The following is a 17931-nucleotide window of genomic DNA, read 5'->3' on the forward strand; positions in this document are numbered from 1 at the left end:
TTAAAGTTTCCATGGCATATGAACATTTCGGACTAAAAGGTGAACGGAAAGCATGGGCAGCTAATATATGGAAATCCTTTATTACTCCAAAGCACTCATTTATCCTATAGCTAAGCGCTCAAGCTAAGCTCCTAACAAAAGACAAGTTGGTGTACCTTATCTATGTGAATCGTCAACTAAAACGGTTCAACACTTATTCTTTCAATGTTCATTGAGCTCCTCCATTTGGATGCAGATAAGATCATGGCTTGGCATTATCAGATCAATGACTACGATTGGTAGCGCATTGAAGTGGATAAAAAAGGTGGCTCGTTGGGCATCTTGGCATAGTAAAGTGAAGAAAATTGCTCTTGTAAGTACAATTTACTACATATGGTTGGCTCAAAATAGAAAATGTTTTGAAGATCTTACGTCACATTTGGATAGCATAGTGAGATGGATTAAAACACATGTAAACAAAGTCATGTTTTCTTTGCATCCTAATGTTTTGGTTCATTTTGAGTTTCTAATATTGGGTTGATAGATCTTTGTTGTTTATAAATCTTTTGACTTTTGATTTGCCCGGGTATGTTCGGTGTAATTATACATGAATTTTTGATCAATGGAATTTACATTTACCGATAAAAAAAAATAAAAATACACGCACTCCCTTTGATCTCTCCGTAACTTTAAAGTTCTTAGGAATCTACTGTAGACTGTGTCCTAGTTTTCTAATAAATGCCCCGTGGATTTCTTTGACATAAACCTTCTTTAAATCATAGGCTGCTTTCTGGACACAACTGTCTTTAACCTTCCTCATGCCCATTTATTAACTGGACAACAAGGTTCATAATAAACCTTTAGAAACTAGGTGGCTGTCATTCCCCAAGGTGAGTTGACTCCAAAACCCTTCCCAAGTTTGGTGCTGACTGGAAGTTAGCATGCTCAGCCCATGTGAAAGGAAATGAACTCAATATGCATATTAATGCTGAACAACTTGTTCATACACACCAACAAAGTAAGCCTTGTTGTCAATAAATTTAGCATTGGCTCTATGAATCATTTTTCGTCACACCATTTGGTTCATTGCTAGATCTAAATAGGTCATGTTAGTTTGGACTTTTGGATTGACCCTGCTTTCTTCTCTTCTGACTCTCATCTTATGGACAGCTGTATGCGAAACATTTCTTGTAGAGGAATTATTTGAATTGCAACTAACAATTGTAATGTGTATGATAAGGATATCATAAAGGAATTTCTCTTGTTGATGAATCTGGTGCTTTTTGTGGGGAACTGGCAAATTGTAATTATGACATAGACTAGTGAACAAGAGCCCTTTCTGCATTGATTATATAACATGAGTCTTAGAAAACTCTTACATGGTGTCATTCTGTGTAATAGAGAACTTGTCACCATATTTTCTTATTTACATAAGAGATTGTAGTATAGAAAACAGAAGTTCCATGATCAAAAGAGACATCAAATTGAAATCAAAGCAGTAGGAACCTTGAAATTGACAGGTATACAGTTGACTAGATAAATGGCTATCTTATCCTTAACCGTTCTCAAAAGTATGACCCTTTCTCCTCCCCATTGGATAGCTGCGAGGATTATCTTCTTAACTGGTTTCTTCCCAGTTTTGACATTTACAGCAGCTTCTCTGTATTCCTGACCTTCTTCTTTGCTTTCTTCGGCCTCTGATTCAGATCCCCAGTGAAGTGGATAGCTCCTTAAGAAAACCCTTCTGGTATTGTAGTCTTCATAGCGAAAACTTCTTGCTTTCATTCCGTTTTCGTCCATGCTTTTTTGGTGTATGTATTCTTAGATAATAGCATGCTTTGGGAGTTCAACTTTATAGGTGGTGTTGTGCTGTTGTATTATGTATGTATTTGTTTGTTTGTATTAGTTGTTGGGTGTGGGGGGATGGCGGTTGAATCCATCTATATTTTTAATAGCAAGTCCCTAGCCTGGACGATGGATTAGAGTTGTACTAGATTGACAGTTAGCATAATTTTTGTCAAATAGGAGTTATGTTGTTAAGGAGATGGTTACTTTAAATCTCACGTTAGCTCTAGCAATGGAACGGAGTGACGAACAAGGATTCATATAGTCGACCTTGAATTTGTTGTGAACAAAGTTTCGGTGTCATTCGTTGTTGTTGTTGTTGGGTGGGAAGGGGGTTGGGATTAGTTTAAACTAAAATAATCAACCCATCAAGATCTTGATTATTTTATCAATGGAGCTGTTGTCTGTTGTGCACTGTCTTTTATGGAGTTCCTTGTAAACTTGATGATACTTTTTGCACATTATTTTGTGGTTTTTTATCAAAAGCTCTATTGCTCTCCATGTTGCAGCTTTTCTAGGTAATCTATTAATTTCTTTTTAAAATTGATAAAGCCTTGACTCTATTTTGGAACCTATGGGTTGTGTCCAACTCATTTATTGTATCTGTCGAATGGATTATTTTGGATTAGTTTTCATGTGCATATATAGAGAATATCATGGTACAGGATATGCCCCTCATGTTCCTTTTCTACATTCCTCAAGACATCTCTAATTTTGGACCTTACAGATGCAAACATGGCAGAAGTGCAGAGATATACTTAGAGGCGTGAAATGAGCTGAATTGTTGGTATTTGAAATGAGTTGAATCATTTATGGGTGTGTGAATTGAGTCGGGTCATTTGGGGGTAATATGAAGCTTTAGCTTCATTGACTCGAGATTACACCTTTAGGTGAACTTTTAGAGAAATTTCAATTGGATCACTGAACTTTTATTTTAATCAATCACTGATCTTTAATTTAGAGCCTGTTCAGTAGTGATTGTGAGAATCAATTTTTTGATCGTCGGAGAGAAAAGTGGGTTTCATCCGTGAGTGAAAAAATAAAAAATTGACGATTGATTTAAAAAAGTAACGGTGAAAAAATTGATGAAAACTACTATGTTGGCATCGATAACACAACAAATCTTCCTCTTAACTGCAACATCTTCCTATTTTCGATTGGATGTCCTAGGAATAGAGATGCTTACGTTTTAACCATGTCAAGTTAAAGATCAGTGATTGATTAAACAATTATAGTTTAATGACAAAAAGTAAATCTCTTGCAATGAAACAAATTGAGTCCACTTGTTAGCTTCAAATTTATTGAAAATGAGTCTCGATTTGTAGTTCATTTAAAAAAAAGAATTATTGATAATTTAATTGCTGATTGAACACTAAAATGTAGATACTTTAAGCCTCAATTGTACTGCTGGGGCCACAAGAAGGAAAATATAATAATAAATAATAAATAATATATTTAAAATATAAATCAAATTATCAACAAAGACAGCTTGCCATTAACGACACATAATGTACGCTATCAAACAATGTCAACATCCATGCTAAGTAAACACAAGGCAAGGCAAGGCAAGGCACGTTGAAAACTATGACAATTTATCAATTTAATATATTCTTAAGATTGGTTTTGTGAAAATTATTTAATTATATCTGACAAAGTCGCATTTTGATTTGGCTTTTAACAATGAATATGCGCGCGCCCACACACACACACACACAAAGAAAAAAAGAAAAAAGAAAGGAAAAGTATATTATGAAATTAAATGTTCCCTAATGCACCTTATTTTTCGTGATACTCATTTCAATTTCTTCAATAATTTGGATTTTGTTAAGGGTGATTATATTAGCACAGCAAATTTTGTTTATTGCGTTACATTTTAATTATAAGAAAGGTTTTATTATTGTTATTATTATTATTATTATTATTATTATTATTATTATTATTATTTATTTATTTATTTATATATTCTCAACTTGTTTGTTTGCATTCTTATTCTTTGCCTTCAATTAACTATCCTATTGTGTTTGTGATGAAAATTTCCGTTCAAATATTTTGTAACGCGCTTTGAACTAAGGGACAAATATTTTATTGAACTGTCATTTATTTTCCCCTTATTTAGGGACAAGTTAATCTTTTTATGCCTTCTTACATAGTTTTTTGGATGGAAATCATAAGGGAACAAGTGTGTTAATTAATGGAAGATATCAATGTAACAAAAGAAAGGGACTTGTATTCGAAAATAAGAAAATGATTATGGCATTCATTGCTATTAAATATGATGTAGCAAACAACAACTATAAATTACCCTTTGATGCTAGTAGACATGCTCATGGTTAATTTCATTTTTCGCCACTAAATTTTCAGTGAAATCTCAATTACATCATCTAACTTTTATTTGTTGCAATGACGATGTAGCGGTAAAATCTTGAATTAGGGATAAATAGAGCTCAGAATGTGCTATAACAGATGATTACCATCGATTTTTAAACACAATTATGTTTAAATTTTGCAGTCTTGCCATGATAGCGTGGTATATTTTCTTGAAAAATAAGATGTTAGATTGACATCAACTTTTAACGTTCACATGGGATTATGACACGTGTTAAGAACATATCTAACATTGAAATTTAATAATTTAATTGAAACAAATTAACATTGAGTACCTTATTGATATTTCATTGCTAGAAATAACATGAAGTAGAGTATTTTTAAGTCTACGCTAAATAAGTGAAACTATATAGTGTTCCTCGACTTAATTTATCATTTTTACCCGATAATTCTTCTTGCTAGAGACGAACACAAGAAAAAATTTGATTTTGATGCAAAGGCTAATCATCCTTTTAATATGTTTTGGAAATTTGGACGTTTTTGATATTTTTCAATTGCATCGTTTTCTAATTTCTACATAAAACGCAGCACGCTCCAGTATCCTCTTCAAAACACAGTTTCCCACAATATAATCAATAACTAAAGTTTATGAAAGGGATTAAATTTTTATAAAAGATTTTTTTGTCCTTTTCTTTTTGTTTGAAACTTGACAAGATTTTTAAGATCTCGACTCCTCCGAGGAAAAAAGAGGCAATATGATCAGTGACAAATTTAGGATTTTGAGTCAGTACGGGTGGCTGTTGAATGTCGGCCATCAGCCGCAATAAAGTATTAAGAGCCCGTTTGATGCCCCTCTTTTTTTAACAAAAAATACATTTTAAAATAATGATTTCATGGAGAACGTGAGGTCAAAAATAAGAAAAATGTTTTGAATTTGCGTGTAATATTATTTTATTGAAGAATGTATGGTTAAAAATAAGATAGATAAAAATGTATTTTGAAAAAAAAATGAAAATAAAACAAGGCCTAAAATTTAAACATAACAATTATTTTGTTCATATTGAACATATATAATTTTGTTATAAGAACAAACTGTATATTCACCAATTGACATTGTTGTCAAGTATTGTATATTTAAAGGAAGAGCATGATTTTGAATCTTTATAATTTTATTGAACCAAATAAATGTAATATATATTATTTTGTTAAATTGAGTGTCAAAAGTAATAGATGCCACAGTGGTCAAGCTTTCAATGATTATAATAGGGGTTCAAGGGTTGAATCTCATCCAACTCTTTCCTATTACATTAATTTTGGTAGTTGTTGTAAACTAAAAAAATTGCACAATGAATTGGCTGTGAAGAGAATCGAAATCGGGACTTGCAAAATGTGAATAAAAGCTCTAACCACTTCAACTAGAAAACGAATTTGGAAGAATAAAGAATTATCAGTAATATAATCTAAAACCTTAATCTATTGTCAGCGAAAAAATAAAATAAAATGGCTTTCGGCGAATCCAGCTAGGGCAGTCTACCTAGATCCGCCACTGAATATGATCCATGGCAAGTTTAAGGGCATTTTTTATATAGATTTTTTTTGTTATAATGGATTTTGTTCAAGCAATTTTTCAGAAGAATGCATGGCTAAATAGTTAGAAAAACAATGAGTTCATGTGCAAATTTATTTTACTGAGAGATTGTATGATTTAAATAGGTCAGGACACGATCCTCGAATTTTTGTGATTCTAGAAAATGAAACCGTTGGGTCCAAATTTGAGTATAAAACCGTTCGAGTTTGATTCCGTTCGATTTCATTCGGCTCCCGGGTTCCGTATAATTATTAATTTTTTTAATATTCATAAAAATGTTAATTAATTTAATTAATCACTTGTTCAATTTTAACTTTTACAAAATAATATAGTTCAATCTCATGATATTTTACACTCCTCTTTGTTGAGTTCTTCATAGATTTGACTGTTAAAATCACAGGAAAAGGAAGATAACGAGTTCAAAATAATAATAAAAAAGTGCAACCAAGCTTCCAATTCAATTTCTCCATAATAGCGAAACAGCACTACAATAATATAAGATATTTGGATAAAATTTAGGTCAATTTGATTAAGTTGGTTTTGAACTAAAAATATGAAAATTATATTTTTGGTTTGGGCTTAGAAAAAATTAAATAATTTGATTTATTTAAGATAAAAAAAAAAGATTAGAAAAATTCGATTATTCAATTCTTCATCTAAAATGGAGAATCAAACCGAACCCGTCGGTTCCCAATTCTGATATTCGTTCGGGTATTTAAGTTAAGAATAATAGCTCGGCTCGGCTCGGCTCCGGTTTGGTTAGTTCTGTTTGGGAGTTTTGTCCGGCTCTAAATTTGAATAAGGATTTTTAAAAAAATAAAATGAGTTTTAAGACCTACACTATGTTGAGTTATTTCAAAGCCAAAAATAATAAGATATTTTTATAGTTGGCGTGTTAAAGATCAGAATATATGATATACTTTAATAGAGAAATAATTTTTCGAGTATATTTAATTGTTGGAAAATACGGATAATGGGTCGCTCATGTGAGGTGACCTGACCCGCAGGATTTTAAAAGGGTTGGAGGGAGTGGTTTGAATTTAATTCAAACTTATAACTCCCAAATAACCACTTGAAATTTTCATATAGAAGTTATGGAAAAAGAAACAAGAAGGTGGCATGAAAAATATGGTGAAAATTCGTATGTAAATTCACACAAAATTGAAAAGCCCCAAAACCCACATTTTTGGCATGAAATCTTATAAGAAATGACACTTAGATTGTGGATAATAATCCCCTTCTATTGTGATCAAGATTTGGATCATTGGAGTACAAGAAAATGCAAATTTTAGAGATTTGAAGGTAAGGTGATTTAACCTCACAAAGATTTTGAAATTCATCTTTTCTAGTAAGTTTGTTGACCCGAAATTCATGTCAAAGCATGCTACAATTTTTCCTTCATTGGTATCAAAGTCATAAGGTTGAATTCCTTGCTATAATTCATGCTTAATTATGCCATTACATGATAGAATTGGGTTGTGAATCTTGTGTGCAAAGTTTTGAAACCTTATGTGGTATTTAGTGGCATCATTTGATAATTTACTGCCATCTTTTCATCCATCTTCATGCAGTAAGATTAGTGTGGTTAGAAAAGTCTTCTCATAAGCTTTCCAACCATAAAGAACTCAAATTTTGGACTTGAAACGAAGAAGTTATGAGGTTTTGAAATTTGGACGATAATCTAAATTTTTTGCATGGAACTTGATAAAACTCGAAATTTCATTACATGGTAACTTTTATATATTAGGTTTCATACTGTCCATCTGGTATGGTTGGATAGATCTTCTTAATACCTTTCCAATTATATAAAGATCATTAATTTTGGGCTTGAAATGAGAAAGTTATGGCCTCTCGAAATTTAGATATAAATCTGATTTTTGGACTGAAAATTAGTAAAATTTGAAACTTCATCACATGATAACTTCTTCCACACTATGTTTCATGATGCTTGTTTGGCATGGTTGGATAGATCTTCTCGAGATCTTTTCAACGATATAAATAACATAAATTTTGGACTTAAATTGAGGAAGTTATAGCCTTTCAAAAATTGAGAAAAATCTAAGAAAGCTGCCATTTTTTTTTGAAGATGATGAATGGTAACAAAAAAAAAAAAAAAAAAAAAAAAAAATCTGCTATAGTGGAGTGGGATTCAAAGTTTGGAAATTGCATATTGGTCCCTCAATTATTGTAGATGCAATTTGAGAAATTTCATGTTGGTCCAACAATTTTTGAATGTTGAATATTTCAAATGCAATTTGAGAAATTACATGTTAGTCCCACACTTTTTAATGTTTTTCAATTGTAATTTGAAAAATTGCATGGTTGGTACCAAAACCTTTTTTTGAATGTTGTTTATTTCAATACCAATTTAAAAAGTTGTATGTTGGTCCCAAAATTATTTTCTTTCGGAAGTTGATTATTCGAAATTCAATTTAGAAGATTATAAATTGGTCATGCTTATGAATTATGAGGATGCATGCGAGACCCGACTTCAATTCTGAAAATTGCAAATTGGTCATTCAAATATTCTTGATTTTTGTGTGCAATTAAAATTAATTTTCTGATAGTCAAAAAAATATTTTTTTTGGACTCAATCAAACTGAAACTTTTTATAGAAATCAAGAATATTTATTAAGGGGCATTTGCCTAGTGGGAGTTATTATTATTATTTTTTTCTGAAGTGTTTCATTTTTTGAATGAAAAATACTCCAAAGGTATTCAAAATACCGCATTTTATATACGTTCATAAGTTGTAAGGATCTTGATTAGGTTATGTGATCCATTGTGACTTATGTCTAATTTTGTGCTTGATCATATATTATTGGATCTATGCATACTTATAACATCCTTAGAGGGAAGGCTAGAAAAACAACAGTTATCAAACTTGTTGAAAAGCTACGTGCTTACTAAAATTTAAAAATAAATGGATCTAAAGCATAACCTAGTGGAATACGTGAATATTTTTGGGAACATTTTCTGGTGATAAGCAGAATATGAAAATTTTGATTTCACTTCTTATTCGTTGGGATTGTGTTGCAACAAGCGTGGTTGACAATCATGATATATGTCACAATTGCACATTATGAAATTATATTATTGGATAAATGTGCATATTTATGAAAATACATTATATCTATTGACTAGTGTATTGTTATAAATGCCAAGGTCAGTAGAATTAGTGAGATTCTTACTTAGACCTGTTGATTGTTAGTTGAGTGATAGTTCGATGATTGGAAGATTTTAGAAAAAATCTCACCCAGAACTATTTGATTCATCAACTGAGTGGGAGTTCTGAAATTTGAAGAATTAATGTGATTCTCACTTAGAACCTAAGGAATTTTGCATTATGAAATTAAGTTTATGATAGTGAAACAACACGATTACAGATGATGATTGGGAACATAGTAAACTTTCGACTCTGTGTCTAATGTTGAACTATCGTAGACGTTAATTTGCGTTAATGCAAAATTAAATATGTGTATAAATGGGCATTGATTGAGAATAAAATGTCTCTAAAAATCTAATAGATCATGGCATCAAAATCTATAGTAGTTAAGCTTAATAAAGGTGCTAAGTTAAATGCAATAACATTTGGCATGATAAGATTTGAAGTGTACTAGAAGAACTGATGCTTTAGAGAGCATCAACCACGCAATAGAAGACCTTATGTAGGTCATAGTACTATAGAGAACAAAGATAAAAAGTTTGTCGAGTAAGCGAAAAATGTGGATTTTAGTACTCGAGCATTTAAATTGTTAAGTTCTGTTATAAATGATCTTTTTTCTCGAATGTGACTTAGTTGGTGGTTAGCATAGTGTTAACATTTTCATTGGTCACATTAATTTTAGATGAGTAGTAAACTCAAATTAATCTCTTCTCAATATATGGAATTTTGAAAGTCATCGTGACTTACAAATTGAAGTGTAAATTTTCTCTATTGACACTACCCGTTATGTGAGTTAAAAGACGTGCGACTTAATGTTGCTAAGTCTCGAGGACATGCTTGTGTACCAATATTCTAGCTTGTATAAGATTTTGAATCTTAAGCATTCAATGAGCTATAACAAATGCAGGATAGATGTGGAAGACTGGTAAAGAGACCAAGAAGAACTATCAGATAGTAAATGAATGAAAGTGATTTTGGTAGAGGATCAATGTTATAAAGGTTCAAGTGCTTCAACTATACGATTTGAATCTCTTAGCTCGAAAGTGGTTAAGCTAAAAGATATTGCACTTGAATATATTCATCTTAGTGTTGTTTACGTGTCAACGCTATACATATTGGATCTTATCTTGTGTGGATAGTGATTAAAAGGTTAGAAACCCACTTTATATGAGATCAAAAGGTATATTATTCTATTTTCGAGCCTTTGACTTGATACAAAGTGGATATATACGAATAATGAAGATCGAATGAATGTTTATATGACTGATACTGCAATTTAGTGTTGCAAAGTGGAGAAACTGACCTCCTATTTGATATTAAGATAATATCAAAGATTCCACTAAATTTGATCTCAGATATTGTTCTTCAAAAAGTGGTCTCTTACTTGGACTTATACGTGATAGTTCTGTTCGTACTCACAGTGGTGATGTTTATTATGGTTCTGGATGTTTGTACAAAGGTTTGAGATTTTGAGTTAAAAGAAAAATCATTCAAAGTTGTAAGAGCTGAACCTCTATAGAAAAAAATCCATCCGAAATTCTTTGTGAGCCTTGATTAAGAGAGATAGAGATGAAATTTCACTTTTCATTACATTTTTAGATAGATTCACGCACTTAAGTTGTGCGATTGATTTTCTTAACTTGAAAATATTGTATTGATTTGGACTTTTCTGAAGTCGAGTAGAAAATCAGATTGTGAAAGCGAAGACTTTGAAAATTATTTGATAGAGTGAATCTCTATTGCGAGATATCAACGATCTATTTAATGAAAGATATTCTTATTTGATGGACTATTCCTTTATGTCCAATAATTATAAGGTGTATTGGATTGAAAGAATAAAATATTGTTGAATATGATAAGGTTTGAGATATGCAGTACAACTTACGTATTTGCTTTTGAAAAGAGCGTTGCCTAACTATAACGTATCAATTAATGGAGTTCTCTCAATGTTAGTAACTTCAGAATATATAAGTTTTGGACACATAAATAATCAAATGTGGGTTATCATAGACTCTTAATTGACTATATATGTTCTCGATAATAGTATGGGAACATGAGTCTGTTAAGAATAAGATGTGTCTCGATGACAAACATATAGTCCAAAAAGGTATTCACGTGAAATTTTTGGATGGATATCGAGTCATAAGATATGACATTTGACATTTTTCCCAGTAAGGGAGAAAAAAATTAAAAAACATCGTTGAAATTGATATTATATATATTGATGAATCAGTTTTGAATATATAAGAGATGATTCAAACTTCTAATTCAAGTGTGAGTAATCTATTTTCGAGTTGGACTTATCTATCCAAGTGGGAGCCATTTGAGAACTGTCTAATTTTAATGATTCTTGGTTCCAAGTTGGATCTAAGAGCTAGTTTAGAAAATCAAAAGAGGAATTTTGAGAAAAATGATGGAAGTCTATATATGGAGAATATAATTTCAACTTAATCTGGGATATGGTGAAAGTTCTATTCGGACATTATGTTTATCGAAAATATTCAGGTTCTTGAAAGTTAAGTGGGAGACTAGTGAGTTTCTGATAGATAAAGCTTATTTTTGAAAAAGGTTACACTCAATGTGAATGTATTGAGTTGGATAAATTTTTTCATAACGATGAAATTCGCTTTTGTACATCAATGCTAGTCGTGATGGTATGTTTAAATTTAGAGTTACACCAAATTGACCTAGAGACCGTATTTTTATTCTCAATTGAGAAATGATTAAAGATATCAACATGAATCGACTTTTAGATTTCATGTTAAAGATTTTTTTGTGTTGTGGTAACTTTACAGTTACATGCATGACCAAATACAGTCATCTCGACAGTTGTACTTAAGTTTTTAACAGGGTTAAATCCCGTACAAGAATTTCATCATATTGACGAAAATTACTGTATTTGTATAAAAGGTCTGATGATAGATTGTAATTCTAATATTGATATTGATGACATTGCATTGGCTAAGCATGATAAGGAGTGTATAGAGACCATTTTGAAATGATTGTCGTCAATTTTTGAGACAAAAGACATGTGTTTAGCAAATTGTATGATTTGTTCTAAGAATACTTTTCGTATGTCCTTGCTCTATCATAAAAGTTTTATACTATAAATGCTCATGTGGAATTGCAACTGTGACCATATAAGTTTTCATAAATGTCCAAAGACTTCGTAAGTGCACAAAAAAATATCCAAAGAACCATATCCATTACGATTAAGAATTAGGATATAGAAGTATACTATGATATATACTTGTCCTAACAATGGTCATGCCATTGATCTAATTAGTAGGTATCAATATTATTTTTAGAAAATGTATTGTGATACCTAAAGGGTGCTGCTATAATTATTCTATTTCGTTGTCAAAGGAATAACTTGTGATTGGAATAGATATACAATTGTTGACTAAGAATGAGAGTTAGCCAAGCACAATTAGTTATTTTGACTTGTGCACTTTTGTTTTATAGAGTAGCAAGAAGCATATGTTGTAATGTATATCTTGGCAGCTAAAGAAATTGTTTGGTATGGATGTATAGAGCGTCTAATGATACTGGTTGAGAATATGAGATCCATGATAGTTACGCAACTATCTTATATGTTGAGATCTCAAGTATCAAGATGGAACCAAACACTTAATAGTAATTCTGTGAGAGACATTAGCAATGAAAATGTCTTTGCGATATATCTACGTAAATGATTATATGTAATCATCATACACTGAAGATGTCTAGAGATATATTTGTTGATAATATGAAATCTCTAGAATTTCATAGAATATGATACTTGGTGTATTAGATAAACTCTTGATTGAGTTTTGTGTGCTCATAGATGAACAATTTTGAGTTCATGTGTAATTTAATGTTGGGATTACAAGATAAATGATTTTTAGGCACATATAAAGTAGGTTGAACGGGTTAAGATTGGCTTACTCACACAAACAATCGCCTCAGACATTTTAAGATGTGCTGAGATGAGACATAGTGATCATGTTGTGTACACGATCCAGTCGCCTTGATAGTGATCATTTTGTTTACATGATCCAGTCGCTTTGATAAGGTATCAAGATGATATTACAATAAGTAATCGAAATGGATTTCGCTATCCATTGAGTTCCCGATTTGAGAATGTTTGGAGGAATGAACATAAGGAAAACTCAAGTTAGGTATCAAGGAATACTTGAACTAGGATCTATACGGTGTTATTTGTTTACAAAGAATATGACATACGCCCTAAGAAATGGAGAAAATATCGTAGCACGTGTTTCATACCGCATGTGCTTTTACGACCAATATTGGGTAAATGAGTGAATGGATCCCTGCTTCCTCATTCTGTGAGACCCTTTGGTTTATGTAACCTAATATATACCCTTAAGACTTTTGATTGTTTCTTGAGATTTTATTTCAGTATTGCTACTTTAACATGTTGTCAATGACTATGATTGATTCGATTTAATGGGGCATGTCTAGGAAAGCAGCTGATTTAAAGTTGAAGGATTCAAGTAGGAAAAGAAAACAATTTTGACAAATATTTACGTTTGTATTCACCGGCCAAACAATTGTGTTTAACTATTTGGGGGTATAGAATGCAATTGTGAATACAATGAAATGATGCACGGTTCAAGTATGTTCCACAAATATTCGAGGGATCGAAAATACTTGAATTAACGTTGGAAAATGAGTTTGGGGTATAGTGAGATGTGATGTTCCTCCTCTAGTAGAGCGACTATATATCCCTAACAGGTTTATAGTACCGTGAGCTCTAATATTATTCGTTGGTCGCACGATCTATTTGCCGTATGAATCTTTGTGAGATAGATCTTGAGAAGGATCTAAGGTGTGACATTTGTTCTCACTTGTGGTTCGAATCAACCCTATCATGTGCGAGTGAGAGATGACCCGTAGGATTTTAAAATGATTGGAGGGAGTGGTTTGAATTTAGAATTCAAACCTATAACTCCCAAGTAACTACTTGAAACTTTCATATAGAACTTATGGAAAAAGGAACAAGAAGGTGGTATGAAAAATATGGTGAAAATTCATATGTAAATACACCAAAATTGAAGAGCCCCAAAAATCACATTTTTGACATGAAGTCTCACAAGAAATGACACTTAGAATGTGGTTAATAATCCCCTTCCATTGTGATCGGGATTTGGACTATTGGAGTGCAAGAAAATGCAAATTTTAGATATTTGAAAGCAAGGTGATTCAACCACACAAAGACTTTGAAATTCATCTTTTCTAGTAAGTTTGTTGACCCGAAATTCATGTCAAAGCATGCTACGATTTTTCCTTCATAATGTAAGATCCTAGTACATTTAGGATCGTTAAAGTTACTTAATTTAACGGAAGATATATGATCATGATAGGTAACTTGCATTCAGGGACGGAGCTAAGAACTTAAGTTACGGGGACAACAATTTAGAAATTTAATGTACAAAATATCTACTTAGTGCTTACATAGTTTGTTGCCCACAACGTGAACGGATAATTAAATGAATTGTTAAGCTTGTTTCGATACTTTAAAAACAAACTAATCAAATGCTTGTAAACAAATTTGAACAGAAAATTCATTAAAAACTAAAAGTTTGCAATTAAAAATCATAAATATAATGTATAAAACCATAAACATAACATAATTAAAAAAATCATAACATAACCAAGTGTAAAATAAGAAACTGATTTTACAAATTTGGTGGGTTGGTTAATGGTTGGTGGGCTAATGGACTAAAATTAAAATATTTCAATATTTTTTTGGTACTTTTATTGGACATGAGCTTGGGAATTACTGGCTACAGCCCAGTAGTGCCCTCCCTTCCCCCGTCTCTGCTTGCATTAAAATAAGTTTATTACCGTTTTCTAATTTAACAAAATTACTCCCCTTATGGTCCTTATCCTATTTCTATTACTAATATTAGAAAACTCAAAAAGCATTTTCAAATTATTACTAAGTTCAAATATAAAAAAATTTCATATTTCTTTAAGAAAATTGAAACAATAATCTGTTCATTAATTTTTAATTTTTTTCATTTTAGTTTAGGTTTGTCAAAGGATACTTGGTTAAAATGATGAGGAGGGAAGCAAGTTGTAACTAACATAACTGTCAAAAGACAGCAATGAAAATATTAATTACTGTCCCATATTTTTTCATGGAACGAGGGAAAAATCTACCTATTTTTTCTCCTAATTAAGTGGACTATATGCAAATTTTAGGGCGTTAATATGCCTCCATTACCTCATAATAATGGGATCTCCAGATTAGCGTCTTCCCTTAATAGATTAATCTTCTCACCATTGAAGCAGAAGCAAAAATTCTAAAAAGAAAAAAGGAATTTTTTTTCTTCTCGAATTTGTGGGCTAAATTCATTTGATTTTTTCCACCTGCAGAAGCTTTCTTGATATTCAGAAAAAGAAAAAGAAAAAGAAAAAGATGTCAACATTCACAGGAACTTTAGATAAATGCAAGGGTTGTGACAAGACTGTTTATTTTGTTGATTTGTTATCTGCAGATGGAGCAACTTTTCATAAATCTTGCTTCAAATGCAGCCATTGTAAAGGCACCCTTGTGGTATTTATGCTTTTCTCATTCCCAGATTTCTGGACCTGTGTCATTGGAGCTTATTGTTTCTTTCTTGTTGATGATATATCTTTTCATAATATATAATAGTTTTGTTACATATACCATTTTAATAATCTATTCATGATCGAGGATAAGTTAGATTGGCCAAAAATTAAATTTTGGAGATCTTTTTGGTTAGATTGTTGAATAATGACAGCAAAATAAATTTTACTTTTATTAAATCTGAGGTAGGCTATATAAATTCTTTTGCCAGTAATCTATGTTATTTATTATTAGACTTGGTCGATAATTCAAAGCAACTAATTTTTTTTTTTTTTTAAATAATATCTTGAACATGGAATATATGAACTAGATTAAGAAATATTCAAACTATGAATCTCACTAATATCTCAAGTTGGGATTCCAAAGACATTCAATTAATTTGGTTCTATAAAGTTGATTAATTATCCTCTCATTTTGTTTCAAAATTATGTGTATAATATGTATCTTTTTGCTATATTTTTTTAACAGATGAGCAACTATTCTTCCATGGATGGAGTACTTTACTGCAAGCCACATTTTGAGCAACTTTTCAAAGAATCTGGAAATTTCAGCAAGAATTTTCAGACTAGTAAGAAACCCTATTCATTTGAATAACTTACAAATCTTTTCACGTAGCTCTTTCTATAAGTCTCATCCAGTCCTACATACCGAACTTACCCTTAAGTTTTACCTCAATTTACTAATTGTTATTTTGGTTTTTGTTGATGAATGTTTGAGAGCAGCAAAGCACGAAAGGGAAAATTCAACGGTGTGTGCAATATGATTCCTTTATGAATTTGTATTCTTCTCAGTCACATATTAACTGAACTCATTCTTACAAAGGCCTAATATGTGAAGCTTTTGTAAAAGAATGACAACGAAACTTGAACTCAACGTTATTTTACAGAGGCCTAATATGTGAGCTATCTAAATTCATGCAGACAAAAGCACCAAACAAGCTCTCCGCCATGTTCAGCGGAACCCAAGACAAATGTTCTGCGTGTAACAAAACTGTGTACCCACTAGAGAAGGTATGCTATGTTTCTGTAAACTCATAGTTCCATTGTGGATACATCCTCACTGCCTGTTTGGTTGAGTAGAATAGACATTATTAAAAAGAAAAAGAAGTCAAAATTTTGTCACTTTTACTATCCCACATAGTCCAATTCCAATACTGCATATCGAACAAGCATATGATTATATAGAACTGGACACTACCATGAATAAGGTTTTGTCAAATGTTCTCGAGTTGACCCTAGGGAGCATACCTTCACGGGATTCAAGAAGACAAACTCGGATCATAAATGAACTAATGCAACGCAAATTGTAACAAAATTTTCTTGAACAATGTGCTTATCAGGACATGTTGGTAGGCAGGACTAAACACTGCAATAGACAAGATTTTAACTTATAATTCTTTTTCAATATCGTCAATATTGTCATGTCTACCTTCTCGAACAAGTCATCAGGGGATTACCAAATCCGACACACAAATTATACCCATGTTTGTTTTTTTTTTTTTTCCTTTCCTTCAATAATGTCTTGCAACTATCAACAGGTGACAATGGAGGAAGAATCATACCACAAATCGTGCTTCAGGTGTGCCCATGGAGGGTGTCCCCTCACTCATTCATCATATGCTGCTCTTGATGGAATTCTATACTGCAAAGTCCATTTGCAGCAGCTCTTCATGGAGAAAGGAAACTACCAGCATGTAAAGGATGCCACTCATAAGAAGGGTGCTGGAGAGGAACGGGATGACACCCCGACCAAGGCCGAGGAAGCGGAGGCGGACGAGCAGCCGAAGGAGGAGGCAGACCCTGAGACACAAGAACAATCCTAAATACACACAAAAACACATTATATTGGTTTGTTTCAAAATTCTTGCTATTGTTAGTTTTTAACTTTAGGTTTTCTGATTAATTCTTGACAGATTAAAAATTTTACAAAGTGGACTTTGTAAGCATTTAGGAGGTTATATAATTTGTTTCTACAAAAACCTTGTACAATTTTGTTACTTTTTGATAATTAAATTTGTTGCTAGTACAATTTTTTTAAAATTATGGTTTGATAATTGAAATACTTGCTCCTACAAGTTATTTTTCGAAAATTAAGTTTGTTGAAGTACAAATCTACAGACTACTGCAGAATTTCTACAAACACCAAAACTCGCATCTCTAGTCTAGGCACGATGCATCACTCTAGAGATGCAGTATAAATATGAAAAATATCATTGAGTAAATTGTATAGACCTTTTTTGAGTTTCTGATACATCTCCCACTTTTCAAAATTTAAACACAACTCCCTTATTTCAAATTTTGAAAAATGCACAGCTCTCTGAGGTTTATGATAATATATATATATATATATATATATATATATATATATATATATATATATATATATATATATATATATATATATATATAT

General features: G+C 31.7%; 1 protein-coding gene across 1 annotated transcript; it reads left to right on the forward strand.

The window, feature by feature from the left end:
- The first annotated feature begins 15235 nt into the window (after positions 1–15235).
- On the forward strand, positions 15236–17515 carry LOC111390014 (LIM domain-containing protein PLIM2c-like). Its single transcript, XM_023015003.1, has 5 exons — positions 15236–15468; positions 15991–16090; positions 16245–16270; positions 16443–16532; positions 17060–17515. Exons 1-5 carry the CDS (start codon positions 15331–15333, stop codon positions 17342–17344), a joined length of 639 nt encoding a protein of 212 aa, XP_022870771.1. The 5' UTR covers positions 15236–15330; the 3' UTR covers positions 17345–17515.
- Positions 17516–17931: the final 416 nt, after the last annotated feature.

Source organism: Olea europaea, unplaced genomic scaffold (assembly GCF_002742605.1).
Source record: "Olea europaea var. sylvestris unplaced genomic scaffold, O_europaea_v1 scaffold638, whole genome shotgun sequence".
Taxonomy (NCBI): domain Eukaryota; kingdom Viridiplantae; phylum Streptophyta; class Magnoliopsida; order Lamiales; family Oleaceae; genus Olea; species Olea europaea.